Source organism: Wyeomyia smithii, chromosome 2, assembly GCF_029784165.1.
Source record: "Wyeomyia smithii strain HCP4-BCI-WySm-NY-G18 chromosome 2, ASM2978416v1, whole genome shotgun sequence".
In the NCBI taxonomy this organism is placed as follows: Eukaryota; Metazoa; Arthropoda; class Insecta; order Diptera; family Culicidae; genus Wyeomyia; species Wyeomyia smithii.
This window is the reverse complement of record NC_073695.1, coordinates 211,450,780-211,478,638: the sequence shown is the minus strand read 5'-3', so window position 1 is coordinate 211,478,638 and position 27,859 is coordinate 211,450,780. Positions and strand designations below refer to the sequence as shown.

General features: G+C 36.4%; 2 protein-coding genes across 5 annotated transcripts; both read left to right on the top strand.

Annotated features, from left to right (window-relative positions):
- Positions 1-25,852, top strand: LOC129723765 (prominin-1). Of its 4 annotated transcripts, XR_008727815.1 has the most exons (9): positions 2-275; positions 22,307-22,397; positions 22,456-22,609; positions 22,670-22,976; positions 23,036-23,319; positions 23,379-25,101; positions 25,164-25,265; positions 25,366-25,528; positions 25,589-25,727. XR_008727815.1 is itself a non-coding variant. In XM_055678173.1 (8 exons), the coding sequence occupies exons 2-8, from the start codon at positions 22,395-22,397 to the stop codon at positions 25,761-25,763; spliced, it is 2,748 nt and encodes a 915-aa protein (XP_055534148.1). In that variant the 5' UTR covers positions 1-275; positions 22,307-22,394; the 3' UTR covers positions 25,764-25,852. The 4 variants fall into 4 exon arrangements, 3 of the variants coding, with proteins under 3 accessions (XP_055534148.1, XP_055534149.1, XP_055534150.1); XM_055678173.1 differs by lacking the exon at positions 25,366-25,528 and having other exon boundaries at positions 1-275; positions 25,589-25,852; XM_055678174.1 differs by lacking the exon at positions 25,366-25,528 and having other exon boundaries at positions 22,685-22,976; positions 25,589-25,852.
- LOC129723766 (uncharacterized) lies at positions 25,804-27,799 on the top strand. The gene is made up of 2 exons (XM_055678176.1): positions 25,804-26,463; positions 26,546-27,799. Exons 1-2 carry the CDS (start codon positions 25,927-25,929, stop codon positions 27,047-27,049), a joined length of 1,041 nt encoding a protein of 346 aa, XP_055534151.1. The 5' UTR covers positions 25,804-25,926; the 3' UTR covers positions 27,050-27,799.
- The last annotated feature ends 60 nt before the right edge of the window (positions 27,800-27,859 follow it).

Genomic DNA, 27,859 nt, shown 5'->3' with positions numbered 1-27,859 from the left:
AAATCACGGCATAATTGGCGCAGTCGCAAGGCCAAGTGGTTAGACAAAGTGAACAGTGTTAACAGAGTGAATATCTAGTATCACAGTCACCGAGTTCTACAAAGAGGAACAGCCCACGTCTATGGCAGACAACTGATACACCCAGCAAGAACAACCCCTGAGTGAACATCAAGGACTTGCGGATATCAGAGGACCGATCCCGCCATTTGGAAACCTACCCCATCCATCCGTCACTTCACACCAAGACTCCAGGAGATGAAAGCAGTAATCTTCCTGTAAGTAACCACAATCATTTTTCTAAGATTAACACAAACAAAACCATACTAATTCAGAGGTGCGAGCCCCCACCAGCGGTAAGCGGACACCTGAAATATCACAAAGTGAAAAAACAAAACTAACAACTAACCGTGAAAGTGCAGTGTAAGTGAATACTGACAACAAATCTATACGCAATACAAAGCAAACGAAGTTAATTTATTATAATGGCCGAGCGCGACTTAATGATCTCACCAGATCTCGCAGCCCCAGAACTTTATGAAGAAGAGCCACAACCAGCTCCTCAACCAGCCCCACAACCGGCAATCACAATTGAGGGTTTACTTCAGCACATAAGAAGTTTAACCCAGAACCAAAATGAGTTGATTGAACAACTCAGAAATTTAAAAGAGAAGGCGGATGATCCTTTTATGCAATTCAGGACTCCAGACCCAATCAAATATCTAACAACATTTAGTGGAAATAAAAAAGAGACCCATGCATGGCTGGAAGACGCGGAAAATACTCTCGAACTTTTTAGAGGATACCGAGATGAACCAGTGTATAGCCAATTAGTCAGGGCAGTGAAAAATAAAATTACGGGCGAAGCCAAAGAGATTTTGATCGCTGCTGGCAACCCGAACAACTGGCTAGAAATTAAAGAGGTGATTTTGAATTCCTACGGGGATAGACGTGACCTTACGTCACACATCCAATCATTATTTTACATAACACAAGGGAAAAAGACAATTCCTGAGTATTATAATAAAATCAAAACCATCGACACCGCTATCAAATCGACAGCGGCGACGATGGAAGATTATCAGAATGCAACTAAGGCAATAAACAATTTAGTAAGCTTGATGACGCTTACTAGATTCATAGATGGCCTCACAGACGAATTGTCTATGCATGTGAGGAGCTATCGACCAAAAACATTGGAAGAAGCCTACGCTATAACAACGCAATACGCGAATGCCGCGTACAGGCAAAAATTTAACAAACATTCCAGTTCAACCTCTAACAATTCATTCAATTCAAAACCGTTTTCAAATTCCAACAACGGTAATCAGACGAATACAAAACCCAACTACACGAACAACAACAACAACAACAGCAACAACAAGCACGGTAACACGTTCAACGCGAAACCGAACGGATCAGGGAAATTTAAAACCCCTAGAGGTTCACCGGTGGACGACGACGTTTCAATGAAAACCGCAAAGTCCCGTACGGAGGTGAACAACCACGAAACCAAACCAAAACAAGAAAGCGAATTCAGCAAAAACCACGAGGATGAGTACGACACCTCTAATCAGCTGGAGGAATCAGCTCTGAACTCGGAAGACGATGATTACTTCATCGACGAGGAATTAAATTTTCACGTGGTAGAAGAGCCACGTCGAAAAATATAAAAAGCGATAACAATTTTGTACCTTATATAATAATTCAAACCTCGAAAGGTGAGATGAAATTTTTGATCGACACGGGAGCGAACAAAAATTATATTTCACCCGAGCACGTAAACATTGAAAATTGCAGAACTGAGAATGGAATCAGGGTAACGAATATAAGTGGAACACATAAAATAAACAAATCAGCTTCTTTTGATCCATTTCAGATCAAGAAGAAATTGAAATTTTATATTTTTAAATTCCACAAGTTTTTCGATGGATTAATAGGTTACGAGTCATTAAGAGACTTAAATGCTCAAATCGACATTCGTAATAATTCCTTGAAAATCGGACGAAAAACAATAAAAATGCAAAAAAAAATTCCCTGAAGAGCAAGCAATTAACATAAATGAACAAGAATTTCAGTACATCGCACTGAAAACCAAAAAGAACGGTGATTTCATAATAGCGAATGAAAAGAAATACAATTCATTCACTATTTTACCTGGTATCTACAGAAGCAGCAATAATAAAGCTTTTGTAGCGATTCAAAATTTCTCAAAATCTTCACAAGAAATAAATTCGAGTGAAATCGAAATGGATGAGGATCCGTTCGATTTAACCGAATTGCCAAAGCAAATAAACATGACAAACTATACCTTTCGTGACGACCACATGAATAGGGAAGAAAAACAAGCCCTCGAAACGGTGATCGATCAGTACAGAGATGTTTTATACGTGGAGTCCGACAAACTGTCATTCACACACAAAATAAGACATAAAATTCGAACGGTAGATAGTATCCCAGTCCATACGAAATCATATAAATATCCCTACGTTTATGAAAGCGAAGTACAAAAGCAAGTTAAAAAGATGCTAAACGATGGAATTATAAGAGAATCAATCTCACCATACACCTCACCCGTATGGATAGTCCCGAAAAAGGCAGATGCATCTGGTCACAAGAAATTTCGTTTAGTGATCGACTACAGAAAGCTAAATGAAAAAACTATCAACGACAAGTACCCCATACCCGAGATTACCGACATCTTGGATAAACTGGGAAGGGCTACATATTTCTCAACTATTGATTTAGTTTCTGGCTTCCACCAGATCCAGCTGGCAGAAGAAGACACAGAGAAAACAGCATTTTCTGTGAACGGAGGAAAGCACGAGTTTACTCGCATGCCATTTGGGTTGAAAAACGCCCCGGCAACTTTTCAAAGGGTAATGGACTGTATACTAAGAGATTTAATTGGAGTATGTTGTTTCGTCTATATGGACGATATAATCATATTTTCCAGTTCACTTCAGGATATAAGCGATGATTACTTTATTCCGTGCACTGAGAGACCAATCAACACATTCAGGACCCAAATTATTTTTAAAATCGGAAAAATAGAGATTACGGCATATGAACAGATCTTTCCCAAATTTCACAGGCACATAATAGTCAAACAAAGTTATACGGAAGAAGAAATAGTAGAAATATTAAAGCGGACTCTTAACCCCAGAGGTTCAAGTTGCCTCGAAATTCCAATCTCGTTAGTTCAATTAGTTCAAGAAACTTACCGGAAACATTTTTCAACTAATAGCCCCTACAAAGTTTTTATTTCAGAAACCCTTCTAGAGGACATACGCCTAGATGAACAACAGGATGAAATTGTGAGGGAAACTCATAATCGTGGCCACAGAGGAATCAAAGAAAATAAGAACCAGATAATGCAAAAATATTTCTTCCCACAACTTGATCGAAAGATTAAAATTTTGATAGATTCCTGTGATATCTGCAAAAAAGCCAAATATGACAGGAAGCCACCGAATTTGATAAGAAAAAGCATTTTCGGCAATAACCCTTTCGATCGAGTCCACATTGACATATTCTTTTTAAAAGGTCAAAAGTGGCTCACCATAGTCGATTCGTTTTCCAAATTTGCAAATGCCATACCTTTGGAAACTAGAACAATAGTGGACGTAAAAAATGCTATTACAGAACACATTAGACAATTTGGCAGACCGAAGACTATTGTGAGTGACCAGGAACCTTCTTTCAGGTCTATTGATTTCATCGGATTCCTTAACGACCTAGGAGTCGAGTTACATTTCGCGAGTAGTTCAAATTCAAACGGTATTGTAGAACGGTTTCATTCTACCCTAATCGAAATTTATCGAACAAACAAAATTAAATTCAACGATTTGTCTACAAGAGATCAAATTAATATCGCCGTCGATATTTATAACAACAGTTTTCACACCGCTATAAAAAATTTACCGCGTAATTTGGTATTCAATCATTCGGGCTCGACAAACATGGAAGAAATTTCGGAAAAATTTAAAAGCTTGCAATCAGCGGCTAAAATCGAACTGGATAAAAGGAAAGCTAAATATGAACAACAAAATAAAGATAACGAACAACCTGAACAATACAACCCAGGCGATGCTAAATACATTAAAATTTCCCAACGAATAACTAAAGACGTAAACCCTTACAAAATAACTACCATAAAAGAGAATAACGATCTTACATTTAAAGACATCAATGACGTAAAAATACACAAAAACAGAATAAAAAAAATAATCGTTTAAATCAATAACTTAACTCTCGTTACAGATTAACTTACATCATCCTAATACACGGCACAAAATTTAAAGAAATATCATATAATAATGGCATAATTGCCATAAAACTAAAACAAGTTAGGATAAGAATAGGGTTTGAGAGAGTTATACACAAAATCAATATTAAATCCATTGCAAACAACATTGACTACATAGAAAAAACGACAGAAAACCTGAAAATAATAGATCATCTCAGAAGGATACTTGATTACAAAATCCAATACGCAAGAGGAAAATTGTTGAGTTTATATCCCCGCAGAAATAGAAGACGTCTCGGCTCCGGGTGCGCCTAGGCCGGTCGGTCGTGGTGTAACGTATATATATATATATATATATATATATATATATATATATATATATATATATATATATATATATATATATATATATATATATATATATATATATATATATATATATATATATTTACATATATATATATATATATATATATATATATATATATATATATATATATACATATATATATATATATATATATATATATATATATATATATATATATATATATATATATATATATATATATATATATATATATATATATATATATATATATATATATATATATATATATATATATATATATATACGTTACACCACGACCGACCGGCCTAGGCGCACCCGGAGCCGAGACGTCTTCTATTTCTGCGGGGATATAAACTCAACAATTTTCCACTTGCGTATTGGATTTTGTAATCAAGGGTCCTTCTGAGATGATCTATTATTTTCAGGTTTTCTGTCGTTTTTTCTATGTAGTCAATGTTGTTTGCAATGGATTTAATATTGATTTTGTGTATAACTCTCTCAAACCCTATTCTTATCCTAACTTGTTTTAGTTTTATGGCAATTATGCCATTATTATATGATATTTCTTTAAATTTTGTGCCGTGTATTAGGATGATGTAAGTTAATCTGTAACGAGAGTTAAGTTATTGATTTAAACGATTATTTTTTTTATTCTGTTTTTGTGTATTTTTACGTCATTGATGTCTTTAAATGTAAGATCGTTATTCTCTTTTATGGTAGTTATTTTGTAAGGGTTTACGTCTTTAGTTATTCGTTGGGAAATTTTAATGTATTTAGCATCGCCTGGGTTGTATTGTTCAGGTTGTTCGTTATCTTTATTTTGTTGTTCATATTTAGCTTTCCTTTTATCCAGTTCGATTTTAGCCGCTGATTGCAAGCTTTTAAATTTTTCCGAAATTTCTTCCATGTTTGTCGAGCCCGAATGATTGAATACCAAATTACGCGGTAAATTTTTTATAGCGGTGTGAAAACTGTTGTTATAAATATCGACGGCGATATTAATTTGATCTCTTGTAGACAAATCGTTGAATTTAATTTTGTTTGTTCGATAAATTTCGATTAGGGTAGAATGAAACCGTTCTACAATACCGTTTGAATTTGAACTACTCACGAAATGTAACTCGACTCCTAGGTCGTTAAGGAATCCGATGAAATCAATAGACCTGAAAGAAGGTTCCTGGTCACTCACAATAGTCTTCGGTCTGCCAAATTGTCTAATGTGTTCTGTAATAGCATTTTTTACGTCCACTATTGTTCTAGTTTCCAAAGGTATGGCATTTGCAAATTTGGAAAACGAATCGACTATGGTGAGCCACTTTTGACCTTTTAAAAAGAATATGTCAATGTGGACTCGATCGAAAGGGTTATTGCCGAAAATGCTTTTTCTTATCAAATTCGGTGGCTTCCTGTCATATTTGGCTTTTTTGCAGATATCACAGGAATCTATCAAAATTTTAATCTTTCGATCAAGTTGTGGGAAGAAATATTTTTGCATTATCTGGTTCTTATTTTCTTTGATTCCTCTGTGGCCACGATTATGAGTTTCCCTCACAATTTCATCCTGTTGTTCATCTAGGCGTATGTCCTCTAGAAGGGTTTCTGAAATAAAAACTTTGTAGGGGCTATTAGTTGAAAAATGTTTCCGGTAAGTTTCTTGAACTAATTGAACTAAAGAGATTGGAATTTCGAGGCAACTTGAACCTCTGGGGTTAAGAGTCCGCTTTAATATTTCTACTATTTCTTCTTCCGTATAACTTTGTTTGACTATTATGTGCCTGTGAAATTTGGGAAAGATCTGTTCATATGCCGTAATCTCTATTTTTCCGATTTTAAAAATAATTTGGGTCCTGAATGTGTTGATTGGTCTCTCAGTGCACGGAATAAAGTAATCATCGCTTATATCCTGAAGTGAACTGGAAAATATGATTATATCGTCCATATAGACGAAACAACATACTCCAATTAAATCTCTTAGTATACAGTCCATTACCCTTTGAAAAGTTGCCGGGGCGTTTTTCAACCCAAATGGCATGCGAGTAAACTCGTGCTTTCCTCCGTTCACAGAAAATGCTGTTTTCTCTGTGTCTTCTTCTGCCAGCTGGATCTGGTGGAAGCCAGAAACTAAATCAATAGTTGAGAAATATGTAGCCCTTCCCAGTTTATCCAAGATGTCGGTAATCTCGGGTATGGGGTACTTGTCGTTGATAGTTTTTTCATTTAGCTTTCTGTAGTCGATCACTAAACGAAATTTTCTTGTGACCAGATGCATCTGCCTTTTTCGGGACTATCCATACGGGTGAGGTGTATGGTGAGATTGATTCTCTTATAATTCCATCGTTTAGCATCTTTTTAACTTGCTTTTGTACTTCGCTTTCATAAACGTAGGGATATTTATATGATTTCGTATGGACTGGGATACTATCTACCGTTCGAATTTTATGTCTTATTTTGTGTGTGAATGACAGTTTGTCGGACTCCACGTATAAAACATCTCTGTACTGATCGATCACCGTTTCGAGGGCTTGTTTTTCTTCCCTATTCATGTGGTCGTCACGAAAGGTATAGTTTGTCATGTTTATTTGCTTTGGCAATTCGGTTAAATCGAACGGATCCTCATCCATTTCGATTTCACTCGAATTTATTTCTTGTGAAGATTTTGAGAAATTTTGAATCGCTACAAAAGCTTTATTATTGCTGCTTCTGTAGATACCAGGTAAAATAGTGAATGAATTGTATTTCTTTTCATTCGCTATTATGAAATCACCGTTCTTTTTGGTTTTCAGTGCGATGTACTGAAATTCTTGTTCATTTATGTTAATTGCTTGCTCTTCAGGGAATTTTTTTTTGCATTTTTATTGTTTTTCGTCCGATTTTCAAGGAATTATTACGAATGTCGATTTGAGCATTTAAGTCTCTTAATGACTCGTAACCTATTAATCCATCGAAAAACTTGTGGAATTTAAAAATATAAAATTTCAATTTCTTCTTGATCTGAAATGGATCAAAAGAAGCTGATTTGTTTATTTTATGTGTTCCACTTATATTCGTTACCCTGATTCCATTCTCAGTTCTGCAATTTTCAATGTTTACGTGCTCGGGTGAAATATAATTTTTGTTCGCTCCCGTGTCGATCAAAAATTTCATCTCACCTTTCGAGGTTTGAATTATTATATAAGGTACAAAATTGTTATCGCTTTTTATATTTTTCGACGTGGCTCTTCTACCACGTGAAAATTTAATTCCTCGTCGATGAAGTAATCATCGTCTTCCGAGTTCAGAGCTGATTCCTCCAGCTGATTAGAGGTGTCGTATATATATATATATATATATATATATATATATATATATATATATATATATATATATATATATATATATATATATATATATATATATATATATATATATATATATATATATATATATATTGCTTTCTAATTTAAGACTAAGTGCAAACAGAGTATCCATGTTATTCCGCTTCTCGTTATCGCAGCAAGTTTTATAAAGTCTTCATTTCGAATTTTATCATACAGCCTAGACCTTCGAAAAGAATCATGTTCTCGACTATACTCTGAGTATCCAAAATTCACAAATGTCATAAAAAAACCTTCATTTTCAGATAATGCATTTGAGATAGAATTAAATTGACATCTTTCATGAATAGTTTTTTTCCTGTATAATTCTGAACTATAATTTTTCGAGAGCAGGTTTGCAGAAATTTGCTTCAATTCGTAAAAAAATGCTGATTCATAATTCTAGGTCCTGCGATTTCTAAAAATTAAGCGAAAGTGATATTTAAACCTGGATTATGGGGATTTAAAAAAAAGAACTGCATTAAACTAACATACATATTTGCTGTTCTAGTATGAAATGAGCATCATTGTTATCTATTACTGTTTCCTCACGTTCGATTATTTCAAGAAAAAAATTGAGTTGCTTCTAACTAGCATTCAAAAATTGGTTTGTGATCGAAAAAATAACACTCATATACTCCAGTGACAACTCCAGTGACAACAATAAATTCGTTTCATTCATTATTGGAATTGTACTTACGTTGGTATACGATTTGTGGTTTACTGGTCTGATAAGTATAAAGTAGTAGGTAGTTAGTATAACAAAGGTTTCTGCACCACTAGGCGGATTATTTCAGGTTTTTTTTTTCCATAAAAGCACTGCCAGCCAGTGGGAGATGAATTGTAAACACACACACACACACGCACACACACACACCTACTTATAGGAAGCAACTTCTACATAGAGTATGGTTCAAAACTTGAGTTTTGGAGAAAATCGAATCGAGTTTTCAAAAAACTCGAAAATTCCATGATCGTTTAATTTGTTCTGTACCACTGTGTTTCCAGTCAAAATGACCTGTTGGCAATATTCAAATTGACCTTTTTCGATATCAATAATTAAACAGGCGTATTTGGCTAAGAGAACTGGACATTTTTTTAAATTCAATAGTATTTTACTAATGGCATTTGCACATAAACCAACTCTTCTCTCAGAGCGTTGTAGCTCATAAACTTTTCAGGGTGTTTTTTTTACAGAATTTCATAGTTAAACCTTCACTTGATGTTATTAATAATTCTAATCTAATAATTCTAAAATCTAATAATTCTAATAAAGTCTCATAAATCAGTGCTGGCATAAACTCATGACAAGTTGAGTTAAGTAACCTTTTTCCAGGTTTGAGTTCAACTTGAATCTGCTTTATGACCGTTGTGATAAAAAATGCACCTTTTCAAACTGAAATACTTGGCAAAGCTGTGATTTTTTTTTTCAGACAGCTTGCGTAAAAACGTAAAGCATGCTGCTGATTTTGTAAAAAAATCTTGGCTTTAACACAAACTAGTGATTATGTAATGTAATTATTTTCAGTAAAAATTGATTTTTTTCTATTTAAATGATGTACGGTGCCGTAAACATAAATGATTTTTGTACTTTTAATGAAAAATCAATGATCCTTTCGCTTTTGTACATATTTGAAGAAAACGACATGAAAAACGCTAAAAACGATTTTTTTGGTAAGCGCACAAGTTTCCAAGAGGCTGCAAGACACTAGTGAAAGCACCTATGATAGCTAGTACTAACCTCCATCTTTCGAGTCTAGATTTACTTTACGAACTAATTTCATTTTTGTCATTTGACTTCCATTTCAAGTTTAGTAAAGCGGGCAATTTATGTAGTTTTTCGAGAATGCGAAAATGAACGGGGATAGAAGGTGTGACTTTTAGGCTTAGAAAAATTTTTCCCTCGTCCAGACGGGACTCTAAGGTGTTTTGGCCAATTCAACTACTGGGAAAGGTATAACTCATTCTAAGCCAAAGTGAAGAGACCACTCTCTCAGTTACAAAAAAACTCCCACAGGGCAGTGTGTGCAGTTCATCATGGCGTGCTGGGATACGGGAACACAATAGTAGAGGGTGATTCGACTTCCGCTCAGAATAAGTTATACCTTTCCCAGTAGTTTGATTGGCCAAAACACCTTGCCGGAGACAACGGAGATTGCGGGTTCGAGTCCCGTCTGGACGAGGGAGAATTTTTTTTTTCTAAGCCTGAAAGTCAAACCTTCTATTCCTATATTTTTGTATTTTTTTGATTTTTGGAAATTTTACCAATGTCTGTGTATAAAACTACCCGTATGTTGTCGATTTTCATGAGATAGAACCAAAGTGTCATCAGCAAAGTTTTTCTACATAAAACTACCTTCAACTTTTATTAAAACTTAACTTAACAAGCAATAAGGAAAAATCAAATTTTCATCTCACTCTTAGGTGGATTAATCGAAAATCTATTTGCATCAAAAGATCAATGGCAATGGAAAGATGGTTTGAACCATTTAAAGTGCACCTCGTCACGGCTTCATAAACTAAGCTTGAAGTTTTATAGTTTTCGGGAAGTCTTTTGATGAGGATATAGAAAATCTCATCATCTCCTGGTGCTTTTATGTTTTTGAATTTTTTGAGAATAGTTCGCACCTCATTCAAGTTTGTCTCCAATACCTCTTCGGAAAGAAATTCTTGGGTGGTGATCTGAACATACTTTTGGTTTACTTCATTTTCAATAGGACTTACTACGTTCAAATTGGAGTTATGAACACTCTCAAACTGCTGAGCAAGTTTTTGAGATTTTTGTTCATTCGTTAGAAAAATGCAATCACCATCTTAAAGGACTGGAATGGGCTTCGAGGGTTTCTTATGAACCTTCGAGAGCTTCCAGAAAGGTTTTGAACAAGGTTTTAGTTGTTCAACTTCTCTCATGGAATTCTCATTTCGCAAGAGAGTGAATCTATGTTTAATTTCCTTTTGTAATTCTTGAAAAATAATTTTCAAAGCAGGATCACGAGATCTTTGGTATTGACGTCTCCGTATGTTCTTCAAACGTATAAGAAGTTGAAGTTCACTGTCAATAATTGGTGCATTAAATTTCACCCTTGCCTTAGGAACTGATAAATTCCGGGCATTGAGTATTAAGCTGCTAAATTTTTCTGATGCTCTGTCAATGTCAGCACTATTTTGTAAAATAATATCATCATTCAAATTTTCCTCGATCGTAGAACGATATCTATCCCAATTAGTCTTGTGATAATTGAACACAGATCTAGTGGGATTTAAAATAGTTTCATGGGAAAAATCTAGAAAATCTATAACGAGCGTCTTAGCAGCAGAAATTTAGTAGAGTATAACGGAAACCGATAACTATTTCTTAGTTTCATGGGAAATAGAAAATGTTATGGGAAGATGATCAGAATCAAAGTCAGCATGAGTTGATAAATCACTGCATGAATGGCTTTGATTTGTTAGTACCAAATCAATTGTAGATGGATTCCTGATAGAAGAATAACATGTAGGACCATTTGGAAATAAAACTGAATAAAATCCAGCCGAGCAATCATTAAACAATATTTTTCCATTGGAATTGCTTTGAGCATTATTCCAAGATCGATGTTTCGCATTAAAATCACCGATGATTAAAAATTTAAATTTATTTCTTGTGAGTTTTTGTAAATCTCCCTTGAAATAATTTTTTCGCTAACCAGTGCATTGAAAAGGCAAATACACTGCGGCTATAAATAAAATGCCAATACTTGTTTCAATTTCAATTCCCAAACTCTCGATAACTTTGATTTCAAGATGGGGTAAAACACGATGTTTTATACGACGGTGGATAACTATTGCAACTCCACCACCGGCAACATCAATTCTATCAAACCTATGAACCATGTAATTTGGGTTCTTTTTTAGTTTAATATTTGGCTTTGAAAGCGCTTCAGTCACAACTGCAATATGCACATCGTGGACTGTTAAAAAATTGAAAAATTCATCTTCTTTCGCTTTTAAAGAGCGAGCATTCCAATTTAGAAAGTTTACAGCATTATTTAAAATCATTGCTGAATTTCAATTTCATAACAATATTAGTTCAAATCTAGAAAATCTATAACGAGCGTCTTAGCAGAGTGATTGAGATCAATCAAAGAAATAGTTATCGGTTTCCGTTATACTCTACTAAATTTTTTGGAAATAAATATTGAAATTCAGTCCGCAAATATATATTCCGACTGTGACGTACAGTCTTCCTCAGTGCTTATGTGGACTGGTAAAGAGCAAAGCGTAAATCCTGTTTTTTTTATATTTGTAATAGGTAAAAATGAAAATTTAGCACCCTTAATTGGAGTTAGGTAGGGAATTATGCGGTCGATTGTTTACCGTACCATGTCTGGGGTTTTTGGGAAGCAGATTGAATAGCCATGAGGGGTGATTACCTGCGTCTTTATTGAGAAGCGTGCATGAGTGTTGTTTATAAATTTCTAAACTTTCAGCTACGTCTAATTTCCATAAATTATTAACGGGGCGGAGGAGGTGAATGTTATCCGAAGTTAGTGGATGTTCCTCGTTAAAAATATGTTCAGCCACTTTTGATTTGAAATGGTGTGGTGGGGCATTTGTTGAAACTTTACTTGCTTTGGTCACTTCTGCGAAATGTTCTTCGAAACGTATCCCTAGGTTACGTTTAGTTTGTCCAATGTAAACCATGTCACAGTGACTGCATGCAATTTTATAAATTCCAGCTTTGTTCAGGGTATCAATAGGGTCTTTGGTAGACCCTAATTTTGTTTTGAGTTGGGTATTTCTACTAGTGTAGACAATATCCATCCCAAATTTTTTAAATTTTGAACGAAGTGGGCGTGTCAAGTTAACGTCATATTCAACGGCTACCCTTTTCAGATCTTCTGTTATTGGGGTGAGTGTTGTAAAAGATTTCCGAATTTGAGCACGCTTCTTTTTATCAACAATGGCTTGAATGATACTTTCATTGTAGCCATTAAGTTTAGCAATTTCGAAAATATATTCCAGTTCCTTTTGCTTGGCTACTTCACTAAGAGGTAAAGTTTCCATGCGGTGGATCATATGATGGAAGGATGCCATTTTATGCTGGAAGGGATGGTTTGAAGTGTTAGGTATTACCCGTTTTGTATTCGTGGGTTTCCGATAAATTTCAAATTCCAAGTCCGTAGACTTTCTGACTACAACGACGTCCAAGAAAGGGAGTCTGTTGTTAAGTTCTTTTTCAATTGTGAAGTTTATATTTTTATGGTTATTATTAAGGGATATGAAAAAAGTTTCAAGATCCGCCCTTTTCAAAATACAAAAAATATCATCCACATACCTCCACCATCGAATCGGTAAGATGTTCCTCTCCTCTAATGTACTTTCTATATTTGCCATGAAGAGCTCACATAGAAAGGGAGAAAGAGGATTCCCCATTGGTGCCCCTTTAGTCTGTTTGTAAAATTTACCACGAAATGTGCAGTAGTTTTCTTTCATTGATTGATCTCAATCACTCTGCTAAGACGCTCGTTATAGATTTTCTAGATTTGACAATGGCATCCAAGCCAAATGAGCCAAATAGGTTTTTAAAGTTAAAAAAGAGCATTGCGGGTATCCACAAATCTATTTCCTTTCTTAAAAATTGTTTGAAATATCATGTCACTCCCACGAGTCATAGAGTAAAAGTTAAAAGTCCTATAGCCCCCTCCATTATAAAACATATGGAACGGGAGTGTTTGAAAAGTAGCATCAAGTTTCTTTATAGTAAACTTAGCTCCACAACTCTGGAATGTTATTCACTTCATTTAAAACTTGCCAAAGAATTTCCTTTTGAATTTCAAAATTTTCTAACTAAAGTTAAAGTAGCCGAAAAGTGTGAAGGGAAAAGAAAACGAAAATTGGGATTGAAAAAGTTAAATCAACTGCTTCTACGAAATAACAGTAGTAGAAAGACAGCCAAAGTACACCTCATTGACGACTTTGTGGTCAATAGGTCTTCGTACGAGTTTTCACAACCCCAGCAAAATCTTCTGAATATGGGCCTAAATTTCGCAATTCCTTCACGACCCAATATTGAACAATCGATCATCGATATAGAAGCTGGGATGGACAGTTGTAAACTTTCCACAGAACAAACTGGTGAAGTACACCAAATTTTTTCAAAAATTACTAAGACACTGCCACGTCATGAGAATTCGTCTGATTTAAAGACAGTTGAGGAATTACGTAAAAAACCTGTTTTCTATTTAAAAGCAGATAAGGGGAACAAAACCGTCATCATGGACAAGTCTGACTATGATGAACAAATAACCCAAAAAATTGATAAAGGTCCATATTGGCAACTGCGACTCAATCCTCTTGCTGATATGGTAAAACGTGTAGAAAATACAATAAAAGAATGCAAACCCGTTTTGGGTAATGCGTTACAAAATCTTCGTGTTTCAAATCCAGTTCTTCCAAGAATAAAGGGTCTCCCCAAAATTCACAAACCTGGAAATGAAATGAGAGAAATTATCTCAGCGGTAGGGGCTCCCACAGAAAAATTGGCTAAATGGCTGGTAAAAGAATTTCAAGCCATGCCCCATAAATTTCCAAGTCGATCAGTAAAGAGCACCGGGGATTTCGTTGAGAATTTAAGATCCTCGGGTAACATCCAACCTGATGAGATAATGGTTTCATTTGACGTTACGGCCTTATTTCCTAGCGTTCCAGTGAATGAAACCTTAAACCTTTTAGAGGACTGGCTTCTTTCCCAATATTTTGATAATACTTGGAAAAAGAAAGTTGACAGTTTGTTGAAACTTTCACGCCTTTGCATGAAAGAAAACTACTTCACATTTCGTGGTAAATTTTACAAACAGACTAAAGGGGCACCAATGGGGAATCCCCTTTCTCCCTTTCTATGTGAGCTCTTCATGGCAAATATAGAAAGTACATTAGAGAAGAGGAACATCTTACCGATTCGATGGTGGAGGTATGTGGATGATATTTTTTGTATTTTGAAAAGGGCGGATCTTGAAACTTTTTTCATATCCCTTAATAATACTCATAAAAATATAAACTTCACAATTGAAAAAGAACTTAACAACAGACTCCCTTTCTTGGACGTCGTTGTAGTCAGAAAGTCTACGGACTTGGAATTTGAAATTTATCGGAAACCCACGAATACAAAACGGGTAATACCTAACACTTCAAACCATCCCTTCCAGCATAAAATGGCATCCTTCCATCATATGATCCACCGCATGGAAACTTTACCTCTAAGTGAAGTAGCCAAGCAAAAGGAACTGGAATATATTTTCGAAATTGCTAAACTTAATGGCTACAATGAAAGTATTATTCAAGCCATTGTTGATAAAAAGAAGCGTGCTCAAATTCGGAAATCTTTTACAACACTCACCCCAATAACAGAAGATCTGAAAAGGGTAGCCGTTGAATATGACGTTAACTTGACACGCCCACTTCGTTCAAAATTTAAAAAATTTGGGATGGATATTGTCTACACTAGTAGAAATACCCAACTCAAAACAAAATTAGGGTCTACCAAAGACCCTATTGATACCCTGAACAAAGCTGGAATTTATAAAATTGCATGCAGTCACTGTGACATGGTTTACATTGGACAAACTAAACGTAACCTAAACGGATACGTTTCAAAGAACATTTCGCAGAAGTGACCAAAGCAAGTAAAGTTTCAACAAATGCCCCACCACACCATTTCAAATCAAAAGTGGCTGAACATATTTTTAACGAGGAACATCCACTAACTTCGGATAACATTCACCTCCTCCGCCCCGTTAATAATTTATGGAAATTAGACGTAGCTGAAAGTTTAGAAATTTATAAACAACACTCATGCACGCTTCTCAATAAAGACGCAGGTAATCACCCCTCATGGCTATTCAATCTGCTTCCCAAAAACCCCAGACATGGTACGGTAAACAATCGACCGCAGAATTCCCTACCTAACTCCAATTAAGGGTGCTAAATTTTCATTTTTACCTACTACAAATATAAAAAAAACAGGATTTACGCTTTGCTCTTTACCAGTCCACATAAGCACTGAGGAAGACTGTACGTCACAGTCGAAATATATATTTGCGGACTGAATTTCAATATTTATTTCCAAAAAATTTAGTAGAGTATAACGGAAACCGATAACTATTTCTTTGATTGATCACAATATTAGTTGTAAATTTTATACCTTCTTGAACAGCCTCGTACATCGAGTTACAGTTCAACAAAACGGACATTAGCTGCAGCATGGATTGTTGTAGGTATTCAATCTTTTCTGGAGTTGGACTACCTAAATCAATACTGGCTGACTTTTCAGCACCAAACACGAATGGTTTGTTACTGTTTGAATTTGGAATATTACCTGAAAGGACACTGGCATATAAACAGCCTGATGTTGCCTGAACAGGATTATTTTTCTGAAATTTGTTATCTGAATTTAAATGATTACCTACAAACACACCTGCTAATGAAAGTGCTGGTGATGCCTGAACAGCATTGAAAGTCTTTTGTATACCCACATTGACAACAGGTTGCTTAGAATTCCTACGTTGTCTAGAAGCAATAATTTTTGACCTCACAGGACAATTGAAGAAATTAGATTTGTGATTTCCCCCACAATTTACACATTTGAAACTATTAGTGATCTCTTTCACGGGGCAGATATCTTTCGTGTGACTAGTGTCACCACAAATCATACATTTTGCAGCCATATGGCAGTTTCGTGTTCCATGACCATAGGCTTGACAATTCCGACATTGCGTAAGATTATGGATTCCTCCATGTCTCTTGAAATTTTCCCACTTTATTCGCACGTTGAATAAAACACGTGCTTTTTCTAAACATTTTAAATTATGTACTTTGGTACGATCAAAATGTACTAAGTAATTTTCCTGGTGTATTCCAGTTTGAAAAATTTTGGCATTTGCCTTTCGTTTCATCAAAATTACTTGGTTGGGGGCAAAACCAAGTGATTCTGACAAACAATCTTTGATTTCATCAATACTTTGATCATTTGAGAGACCTTTCAACACAGCCTTAAACGGTCTCTCGTTTTTGGCATCAAAAGAGTAAAATTTATACATCTTTTCAGTCAAATACTATAGAAGATGTTTATGGCCATCAAAAGATTCGGTCAAAATACGAATTTCGCCTTGGCGACCAATTTGAAAATTAACTTTCACATTCGATAGAAAAGATGAAAGTTCTGATCGAAATGCTTTAAAGTTTGCTACAAATACCACAATAGGTGGAACTTTAACCTTCTTCATAACGGCTTTATGCTCAGTATGAGAAGTTTGGAATTCTAGATCCCCAACAGAAGAAAGAATATCATACCTGTTAGTCGAAATTTCAGTGTCACTTGGAGGAGATGCCTCACGTTTCCTTGATGCCGCATCAAAGCGAGCTTTTTTATTTTTTCCAGGCATAACTGGACAACTTCACTACACTTTCACTTCACTATAGAATTTAAGTAGAAATATCTCAAACCAAATTAATTCACTAAACACTCGTTAACTTCGTTAACAAATTTATTACTTTGCCTTTCAACAGGTAGTCTTTTAAAAAGATTGCCTGTTGAAAGCGAAAAACAAAATTTTAATATCTCTCGGTAGTCTTAGACTAAGCCTCGAGCTGTTGGTAGAATGCGACCGTACTGTAGGACAGTTCAAGTCGATCTGTGATTATTCGTCATTAACGTCGTTGGTCCTTAAATGGTCTTTTTATGTCCAATTTTTAACATGGTATAATTTTTTTAAATCGTATTTAAGCATTTATTAACTGTATTTTTCTAAAAAAATGTTCCAGTTTGCCATAGAAACTAAATACTTTCAAAAACGATCATTTCGAGTTAAGATTGAAAGAAAAAAAAACTGTTTTTACTTCAACTGTTACTGGCCATTTTTGGAATTTTCACGGTTATGTAACAAGTTAGATAACCTATTTTCACATGCTAAAGAAATTTTTCAGCCAACTCTAATGAACTAGATGCTAATAAAAACTTACCACCAGTTAGTTACTGATTTAGAGAGAGCATCCACGTTTCCAGCTTCCAAATACCCACTATATTTGCATTTAAGACACGTAAAACACATCCTCAAACAAACCTTATTCCATAGCCGAAATACCCGAACATTTAACTTTACTCTTCACAATAAAAAAAAATCACGAAAATACATTATTTTTTTACCTTCCCGGGTAGGATTCCTATTAAGGGTTAGAAAGGGTTTCTTGGGAAACGGACATGACTCCACTAATGAGTGGTATTTTTCATTGACAAATACTTACCTCTATAGTTGAAAAACTGTACTATTAATAAGTTAGAATTTCTTTTCACATCATTTAACAATATTTGGATTTTCCAAATTGAAATTGAAAAAGTGATCTTAAACTCAACCCTAAGAAAAATATGGAAGACACTTCTCCATCCTAAGTTTTGTAATACAGTCATACCTCGATATAAGGCAACCTCGATATAACGTAACTTTTACCTCGAAATAACGTAACTTTTTAAGATGTATTGAAATTGAAAATAAATTATACAACAACTGTTTTTGGTGTAAAAATTGCTTCAAAAAATGTTTGTACAGGCATACCTCGATTATACACACCCTCGATTATACGCACCCTCGATTTTATGCACACTTTTTTCAAACACTTTTTTAATTCCAATATTTTTTGTTTGAATTATGCATATTGCAGGATTGTATCAATTAAGCATCGTTCACGAATAAGGGGCTATCCATATATTACGTGAAAACTTAAGGGAGAGGTAGCAAGATGTCCACGGTCTATATAATTTTTCGAGAATTTATATGAAAGTTCATCCACGGAGGTCTGAAATCACCCAAAGTATGTTCACAAATATGTCAGGTTTTTTACGCGGGAATACGTTCCTAATGTGTATGGGATCGCGTTAAAAAAGACTAAATTGAGTTGAAAAAATGACGTATAAAACCGTCCCAAAAGGTTTGAACTTTGTCTATATATGATAGTGGTCATTCTGAAGGTTAAAATACAATGTTATTAATTTTCAGTATTTGCACCAAAAATTGTGAATTTTTTTAAAAACTGGTATATGATACCTTGTGTCCTAAAACGAAAAACGTGATTGGAATCAGGTCAATATCTTGTGCCGTCTTTGAGTTATAGAAAAATGCAACCCGCGTACAAAAACCTTACTTTTTTGGATAGTCCCTAATGAAAACTTGTTTGATTTGGAATCGTTCAAAAACTAAGAGTAAAGCAAAGCCTTGGTGCTACATTCCGATTCGGAACTTGACCTTCTGTTTTTTATACACAGACTTCGCAGCCGACTGTTAAGTGTACAGGACAATTGCGGGGCTAGCGCTACGATCCTACTGACACTAACAGTCTCTCCCGAGCCGAGACTCGAACCTACGACGACAAGCTTGTTAGGCCAGCGTCGTACCTCGCGACCACCTGGGAGTTTAAAACTAAAAGTATTTTAATTAAAAACGTCCCAATTTTGATACATTTTTTCAACTGTCATTTTTCATCTAGCTGAAATTTTGCAAAGATCCCAAGTAACAATCCAAATGCTTCAAAGACTTTACATTGTTTTGTTTTTGTTTTACGTTGACATGCATTGAAGTTTTCGATCATATTTTGGTTTTATTTGATGGACATAAAATATTATCCGCAAGTATTTTTTACAGCTATCCTATGCCAACCGTCATATGCATGAAGCTGTATGATAGTCCCTCTGACGACCGAATAAAACTAAAAACCTGCAGACTATAATTGTGGCTGAAATAAAACTTGATGATCGTAACTTAGGCAGATGAATACCGTGATAGGCTTGTTGGGTTTAATATATGCTATGTTCTGATCAAATTAAGAGAATCAGTTATGATTAAGGATTTTGGGTGCGTTCGAAGGTTTATTCGAGAACAACATGTCGCCTTGAATGAAAAACACGTAAAATTATGAAATTCAATCCTGAATCAGCATTTTATTTTACAATATCACCGATACTACAGAGTAGTTTTAAAATTCGAATGATAGATTAAGTCATACATTTAACAAAACATGACAAATCATGGCATTTATCTCATCATCACCTTAGTTCAGAGGAAACAAATTTTGATTAAATATTCATTTTCTACTGAATTACGGCGGCGCGCAATAACTATGATAAAATTCGTGGCTGGTTTCACCATGAATATTTCACGGCATGTGTTTTTACATGCACGAAAACAATTTAAATGACAATAATAATCGGTCGTTATAGGAAAAAACCCACACTTTTCTGTTTTCACGATACCGGCGGAATATAGCGTAGTCATTTAGAAGTGAAGCCAAGATAAAATTTATTACTTTACATTTGATTTGGAGAATATATCTCAGTTAAAATTTCAAGGCTATTCTATGGTGAGCAAATCGGCTTCTTGAAAACATATGGTCCTATGATGGAGCGTATATGAAGTTTTGATAACTGCAATAAACCTGGGCCAACTAGCCATGACACGTGTATGTAGTTGTTGTTAATAGGTTGTTATAGTTGCGTGGTCGGCATTGAAGGTTTTTTGTTTTGGTTGTATCTAGCACTAAAAACCTTAGATATAACCTATTTTGTTACTTGGGATGTTCTTATGGGCTAAACATATCACTTTGTATAATGTCTTTGGCACAAGTTTTGACAGTAATTTTCAAAATAAGATCACACCAAAAAAATTTACACCAATTCAAATAAAAAACAACACAAACATATTATAATAACATAAATTGAAACATATATCATTAAAAAAACCACTCTTTAAAAACAGTTTGTTTCTACGAAAACTACATATTGCTAGTGAAACAATCATAGTTAACTAACCTTGGAGATATTAATATAAAAATAGTAGTTTATCAAAAAAACTTTTTTTAAAAATTTTTCTTACAGAGTTTATTTTTTCTGAAGGACGAAATTAGCATCTACAACTTTGCCGAACACAGTTTATCGATAAAACAAACCGTGTTGGCTCTGAAAATAAAATAAATAAATTAATATAATATATATAAATATAAATAAATTTTTATCATTATTAGGTATTCGGCTTAGTCAATTAATGAAACAAACTTTAAGCAAAATAAATGGACTCTTTTCAATGGAAGTTGGCGTTAGTATGGGTAAAATGTGTGGGCCACATATACACATGCACCCATATTCATTGTTTTATGTAATCCCTTTTAGGCATTTTACAGATATTCTGATTCCTTGCCATAAAGAGCTGATCAAAGAACGTCTATTAATTACGTAACGCAGATAATTATCTTCTTCGACCCCCCTTCCAGCTATGTAACTATTTTTCGGATTTTGAAATTTTTTATATGGGTTGTCAAACATTCCGACCCCCTCTTTGGGCATTACGTAATAGTTGGATGTTCCATTACATGTTTATTTGCAAATTTCCGATTACGGAAATAATTTTTGGGTTATTAAAAATATTGAAAATCTTGCTTCGATTTTACGCACACTTCAAAAACGAGAATGTGCGTAAAATCGAAATATACCTGTAGTAAGATTTGAAACCAATAAAACCAATGCGAAAATTGTCTTAAATGGGCATAAGAAAGGTTTAAAAACACTAATAGGTGATGGAAATAGGTTTTCACGCATCCTTCAGTAACAATTCACAGTCTTGCATCAATCAAACAATCGAATTTTTTTTTGCTTGTTGAATTTTTTTTTTCAAATGGGCATAAGAAAGGTTCAAAAATACTTATAGATGATGGGGCATAGGTTTTTGCGCATCTTTGAACTTTGAATAACCTTTGCATCGATAAAATTTTTTCTGCTTGTTGAAAATTGTTCTAAATGGGCATAAGAATGGTTTAAAACTACTGAAAGGTTATGGAAAATAGGTTTTCGCGCATCTTTGAGTAACCATAAGTATTCTTGCATAAATAAAAAAAAAATTTTTTTTACTTCGATATAACGCAACTCGTTATAACGTAACGAAAATATAAATAAAGTTGCCTTATATCGAGCTATATAAGCTTCTATAAAAAAAATAAATTAGAAAACTTTTTTTTTTAAATTACAAATTTAGTGTTGGTTTATATTTTCTTTAGTAAAATGAGCAGTCCTCATTTGAAGCATGCTGTCAGTTTCATATATATTATATATTTCATATTTTTCAAGAATTATTTTAATGTTTAAGGAAAAATAAATATTATTATCAAGTTTGCAGCTTGATGATGGAGACTGTGAACTAGGTACACGAAAGTGAAGTGTTGCTTATCCGATTAAATCGCGCTATATTTGAAAGCTCGGACATTATAGTAGACAAGATTAAAGAATATAACCGCATCGGTTGTGCTATAATGCAATTATTTTCCCATGTTTATTGACAGTTGCTATGCATACAAGACGGAAACGATGATAATCACAAAGCCGGCGCATCATCGGATGAAATCACTCGTTTAAAACTGCCATTAGATTATGGTAAGTTTTGCCTCAATGTTGTAGAACATGATGACGGAATTTATTTTTTTCTTAACAGGAACCATCTGAATCACCCATCCCCCAGGACTTTCCGGAACCAGTACCATCCGAGGCCTACATCATCCCCACACTCGGGCTCCAGCAAGGAACGTTCGTGTTCTCCTACCTGTCGATCTTCCTATCATACATCACACCGTACGATCTGCCAGTGGGTAAGACCGGCGTGATTCGTCCGCCCTGGCTGCTCGGGTTTTCCAAAAGGTCGATTAAAGTCTACTGTATTCTAGAGCTCTTGCGGGATGCCTTTCACACGCGGGTTTCCTTTTTGGAGCTCATCATGGAGGCGCTCAAGGTCGAATCGGGCTACATTTGCGTTATTGCGATATTTTTCCTGATTTCGCTTATCCCGTTGTGCTACACGATCGCGTGGGGTTGCTCGAAGCGGGAAGATGACGACATCAACGCGGGACCAACGGTGGATGCCATCATTCAGGCTGAAGAGCTGTCGCTGGAAGAGTCACTGAAGTGTCGGAGAAGTTTTCTCAGCTTGTCGCTGCAGATTATCATTCTTCTACTAATGTAAGATATGATTTGGAAGTGTCATAGTGGAACATATAAGTATTATTTTCATAATTTAGAGCCAGTATAATAGCGATGTTTGTGACGAACGAACAGATTGCTTCGTCAATTGATGAGACACCATCGGTGCTGCGGTCGTCGTTGGCCGACGTGGAAACCTTTCTTCGGGACACTGAGCAGCAAATTTCGTTCGTAATTTTGGAAGGGTTGAAAACCACAGTTGACAGGATCAAGAGTGATTTGGAGGGTATAGATAAGTTGCTCGGTGAGCCGGTCCAAAACCATCTGTCGCTGTTCACCGGAATAGAGATAATTTTCGAATCTATCATGGATATAAGTACAAGTATGCAATCGTATTTTCGAATAGAAATTTATGAAATAAATGCTAATTTTTCGTTGCAGGCAGTAACAACTTATCACGGAGGATATCACTTCTGCAGGAAACGCTAGCACGAGCTGCTAAAATATCATACGAGGCGGAGTATCGCCTAGACGAGCTACAGATTCAGCTTTCCGTGCTGCAGAGGCAGTGCAGTTACCGCGATAGGCCGCTCTGTGATACGCTAAAGATCAAGAACTTCGAGGAATCGGGACTTATAGAGAAGATTCGGAAATTGCAGAACGATCCTGTGCTGTCGAAGTTAATGACAATGGGAGAGGCTGGCAAGAATAGTACGATGAAAATTCTCACACAGGAATTGACCGTTGCAAGAGCTATTTTTCGAAATTATAGAACCGAGCTAAAGAATGCTACGTTGGTGTCACGAGAACACATTAGCAATCACCTGGAAGATTTCACCAACGCGACTTTTTCGTCCACGACTGTCTTATCGGCCACCGTCAACAACTTGGTTGGAGAGGTGTCGAAGATTGGTAACTTTTCGGATTCGTTATTCGATTATTACAGAGATATTGGTGAAGTCCTGTGGTTGACCGGTCTTTCGGCAACAATATGCACGCTACTGGTGACGTTGATTCTATTAGGAGCGTTAAGCTGTGGTTGTTGTCATGCTGACAATAAAGCAGGAATAACGTTGATAATCGGAGCAGTCATCATCTGCATAGCGAGTATCGCACTTTCGGGGTTTGCTATGGTTGAGATGTTGTTGGGTGCGCATGGACACGTCTTCATCTGTAATCCATTGTATGACGCACCAAACTATACAATATTGGGTAAGTTGATAGATAAACCCGGACTGATTTACCCTGTGGAACCACCGAATGGAATCATAGACAAAATCGTAGAAGTCGCCGATCCAAATCGCACATTTTCGATAAATGTTTCGCTAGCTAATGTTATAAACGAATGCGAACGGAACAAAGGATCGTTTTCTACCTTCCAGCTGGAAGGTTTGATTAACGTGTCCTCCATCATGAATTACCGCAGCTACCCGCATCTGGAGAGTTCCATCCAGGCGATAGCCGCTTCGGAAGCTCCCTTCATCAAATTCACTGCTCCAATTCAGACTATTCTGGAGGATATGTTAACCGATTCGGATGTTAATCTCACTGCGTTCCGGATGGATCTCACCCAGTTATCACCGGATAAGGATGTTATGACCTTCATTGATCAGCTGCAGCGAGTGTCCGCTCAAATACAGGACGTCGCAACTTCATCTCGAATGGCGACCCTTGGCAGTAGGGCTAAGCGATTACAAGCTTCGCTTCTTCAACCTTTGGAACATCTTAGAGGAGACATAGTTTACCATTTGACTGCTCTGGAATTGCAACTTTCACCATGGGCTGCACAGTTGAACAAAAGCTTGAACCATTTAAGGGGCGCTCAAGCCTATCTCGATCTTGAATCGGCTGCGGTGTGTCACAACAAGAGTGAATTGTTCCGCAATCACCTGAAGGGTCATTTCGAAGCCTATCGAAACCATTCGAATGTGATCCTTAGCGATAAGTGCGCCAGCTGCAGGCCATTGTTTGACATTTTCGACGCCATGAGGGTACTCTTCTGTCACCACATTATGGACCCGATGAATGGACTGTGGTTTTCGTCGTTTCTTTGTCTGTTTCTGTGGGCTATTGCCACGACCGTGTCACTGTTGATGTCTTCCACTTATCGAAGGCTTGAAGTACTGTCCGGGAAGCTGCAGCAAACTACTAGTAACTTCTATGGGTAGGTTAAGGTAAAGGTATCCTAATAATCTCTAGCCCAAACATGTTATTTTTCAAAATCAGCACAACCGGTTCTCTTCGCTCGGACGCCCGTGGGATACTGCACCTTCAGCACCAGCAGCAACAGTATCCGGAATCCAGCAGCCATTGGTCTACCACCCAGAGGTAACTGTCCTGTCAGGGCATTTCATTTCGTAGATTCATTCATTGTCGAAACTAACGCCAAATTTTGCCTCTCTTCCGGCTCTGCTGTCGTTATTGCAAGACCGCATATGGTGTCCCGCACTACCACCCCAGTCAACGTAATTCCGGACATTGATAGGTCCAATTGGTGATCGTGTATTGTTTCACCTTGCCCAACTTACAGACACACCCACACACATACACAAACATACATCACCCGACACAACAGTCTGAGGTTTCATTCAGTTAGTCAATTCCAGCCACAAGAACCCATCGAAAAATCATTGCATCCATCCCCGCTGCAGGTTCGTTTCGGTGCATTTTGCCGAGGTCATGGAGAGCCGCACCGACGATGAAATAATCTACGACGACGTCGATGTCTACCGAGATGACGAAGTTGACGTCGATTACATTGAGCTCACCCCCAAGAATGATGACGATGACGATGACCCCACAAAGTTTCAGGAGTGTTTAATATGATGAAATGTTGTTGTTCTTTTTTTTACAATTTCTACTCAACTCTAGTGTAAGAGAACCCCTACGATAATAAAGCGTAGAAAGCCATACAACATGTGTAATTTTTCCTATTGCCCCATTGAATAAACTGAGCGGCTGATAAGCCACGCTACCTATTTAACGCGGGATGCGGGATGTCACTTTCACTCGTTACCGCGGTGGTTTTAAAAGCTGGCGGTTCGAATCGTCTCTCAAACAGTATGTTTCCAGTGGTTTGCTGAAGATGTTGTCTCGAGTAAAACCGGTAGCGATTGTGATTGTGTTGTTGGCTTTAACAAGTGACACCAAACAGGAAGAACCCCAACAGCAGCAACCCGGCACCGCGCGGAAGGGTCGATTCCTTGGTTTACTAGGTCTACTCACCGGGCTTACTCTGGTTGATTCCTTGGATGATAATGATGGACCAATAATCCGAGCGCCGCAGGGAATAGTGAAAATTAACATCGGACGACCGCTGGCGGAGTCATTTTATAACTACATGTACAATCCTTATTTTTACGGGAATGTACCGACAGTTAACATAAAAATTCCTTTGGGATTAGACGGCCATGATGGAGCGCATTATTTCGGAGGAGCTGCTGGTGGTGGTGTTGGCCCAATCGTTGGTGGTGTTGGGCCAATCGCACAACATGACATTCACGTGCCAATCGTATCGGAAGCATCAGTGAGTACAAATGACTTGAATGCTCTGTGTAAAGTTAGCGACGAGCTCTAATTTCGCAATTTTCTAACCACATTCTTTACAGGAAGCTACCTCAGATACCGTCCAAGGTATAATAAACTCGAAAAAACCTAGGAGAGCAGAAAAAATCATACGTTCCAAATTTCCCTACACTCGGATAATCCGCAGTACAGTAAGAAGTGATGTTACTGACGACGACGATGAGGAGCAAGCAGTTGTTGAAGCTGTGGATCGCTTCGAAGACACCATTGGTTCAACGCCATCTGAATCACGGGACCCCCTCGAAGAGCAAACAGTAACAACCGAACAGTCACTCAGTTTAGATGGTACGGCGATTCCTCTCATCGAGGATAACACTCTCGTCGGGCAGGCGTCCGAGATTCCGTCATTTCCGATAGCGCAGTCTTACTATACACACGCCGACAGTCTGCAGGATCCGTCGCTCATAAGTCTGACGACATCAGAGCCAGAAGACAGATTCATTCCAAGCCGGCCAGACACTCTAAACGACAGCTGCAATCATGCGGGTTACTTCGCCGATGAGTTTCGGCCTGTTGTGAATGTTTAGCTCGTGTTGTTGATAAGGTCTGCTCATGAATAAATTATTTTTTGTGATGAAATGCGGCTCTATAAATGATGTTTTCGTATTTGGTTAACCCATATATAAGGATGTCAATAACTGAGTTGTCATTTGGGCGAAGTTTGAGCTTAAAATTAGACTTACACTGGAGTCGCTTTTTACGCGGTTGGTTGTACCGAATTTAAAATATTAGATTCGATATATTTATACTGCACTTATTTGATACCGTTTACAAATAATCTTCCGAATCGAGTAAAACAAATCGGCGTTATTGTAAAAATATCCCGTTCAAAACAACGCATAAAAACAACCCGCGTAAAAAGCGACCCCAGGGCATTAATTAAGAAAACTGTAAGTGCATAAAATATAAAATCATTGTCCAATTTCATAACCCTCTAACTTTGCTATAGAACATTTCAATCACTTCTTTCAGACAAACTTCAGTTATAGATATTAGTTGACATAGCGTGTACCGTAGTTTCTCTTACTTTGAACATTCTGAAAAATAGGTTTGATAACATAAGTTGTGGTAATGTGAGGAGTATTATAAAAAAAATCAAAACAAAAAATATTATTGAAAATGATGATGAAATAAAAAGCTCGAATTCAGTTAAAACCTAAAAATGGTTGATTTTAAGTTCACATTAGTTACGTTCCTAAATAAGGCTGCGATGAGAAATTTTTAGAATGATACAATGAAAATAATTTCAATAATGAAGAATAAGGCATTTATTAGAAATTGGGGAAAACGTTACATAAGAAATTTCGCTAACCTACAGCTTTTATGCACTCCATATT

Bases quoted from the DNA above. Each gene is read 5' to 3' on its own strand.
- LOC129723765 (XM_055678173.1), top strand. The intron at 22,610-22,669 runs GTAAGACCGGCG...GGTCGATTAAAG, and splicing joins ACCGTACGATCTGCCAGTGG to TCTACTGTATTCTAGAGCTC. The intron at 25,102-25,163 runs GTAGGTTAAGGT...TTTCAAAATCAG, and splicing joins ACTACTAGTAACTTCTATGG to CACAACCGGTTCTCTTCGCT.
- LOC129723766 (XM_055678176.1), top strand. From the start codon at position 25,927: ATGCGGGATGTCACTTTCACTCGTTACCGCGGTGGTTTTAAAAGCTGG. The intron at 26,464-26,545 runs GTGAGTACAAAT...CATTCTTTACAG, and splicing joins CAATCGTATCGGAAGCATCA to GAAGCTACCTCAGATACCGT.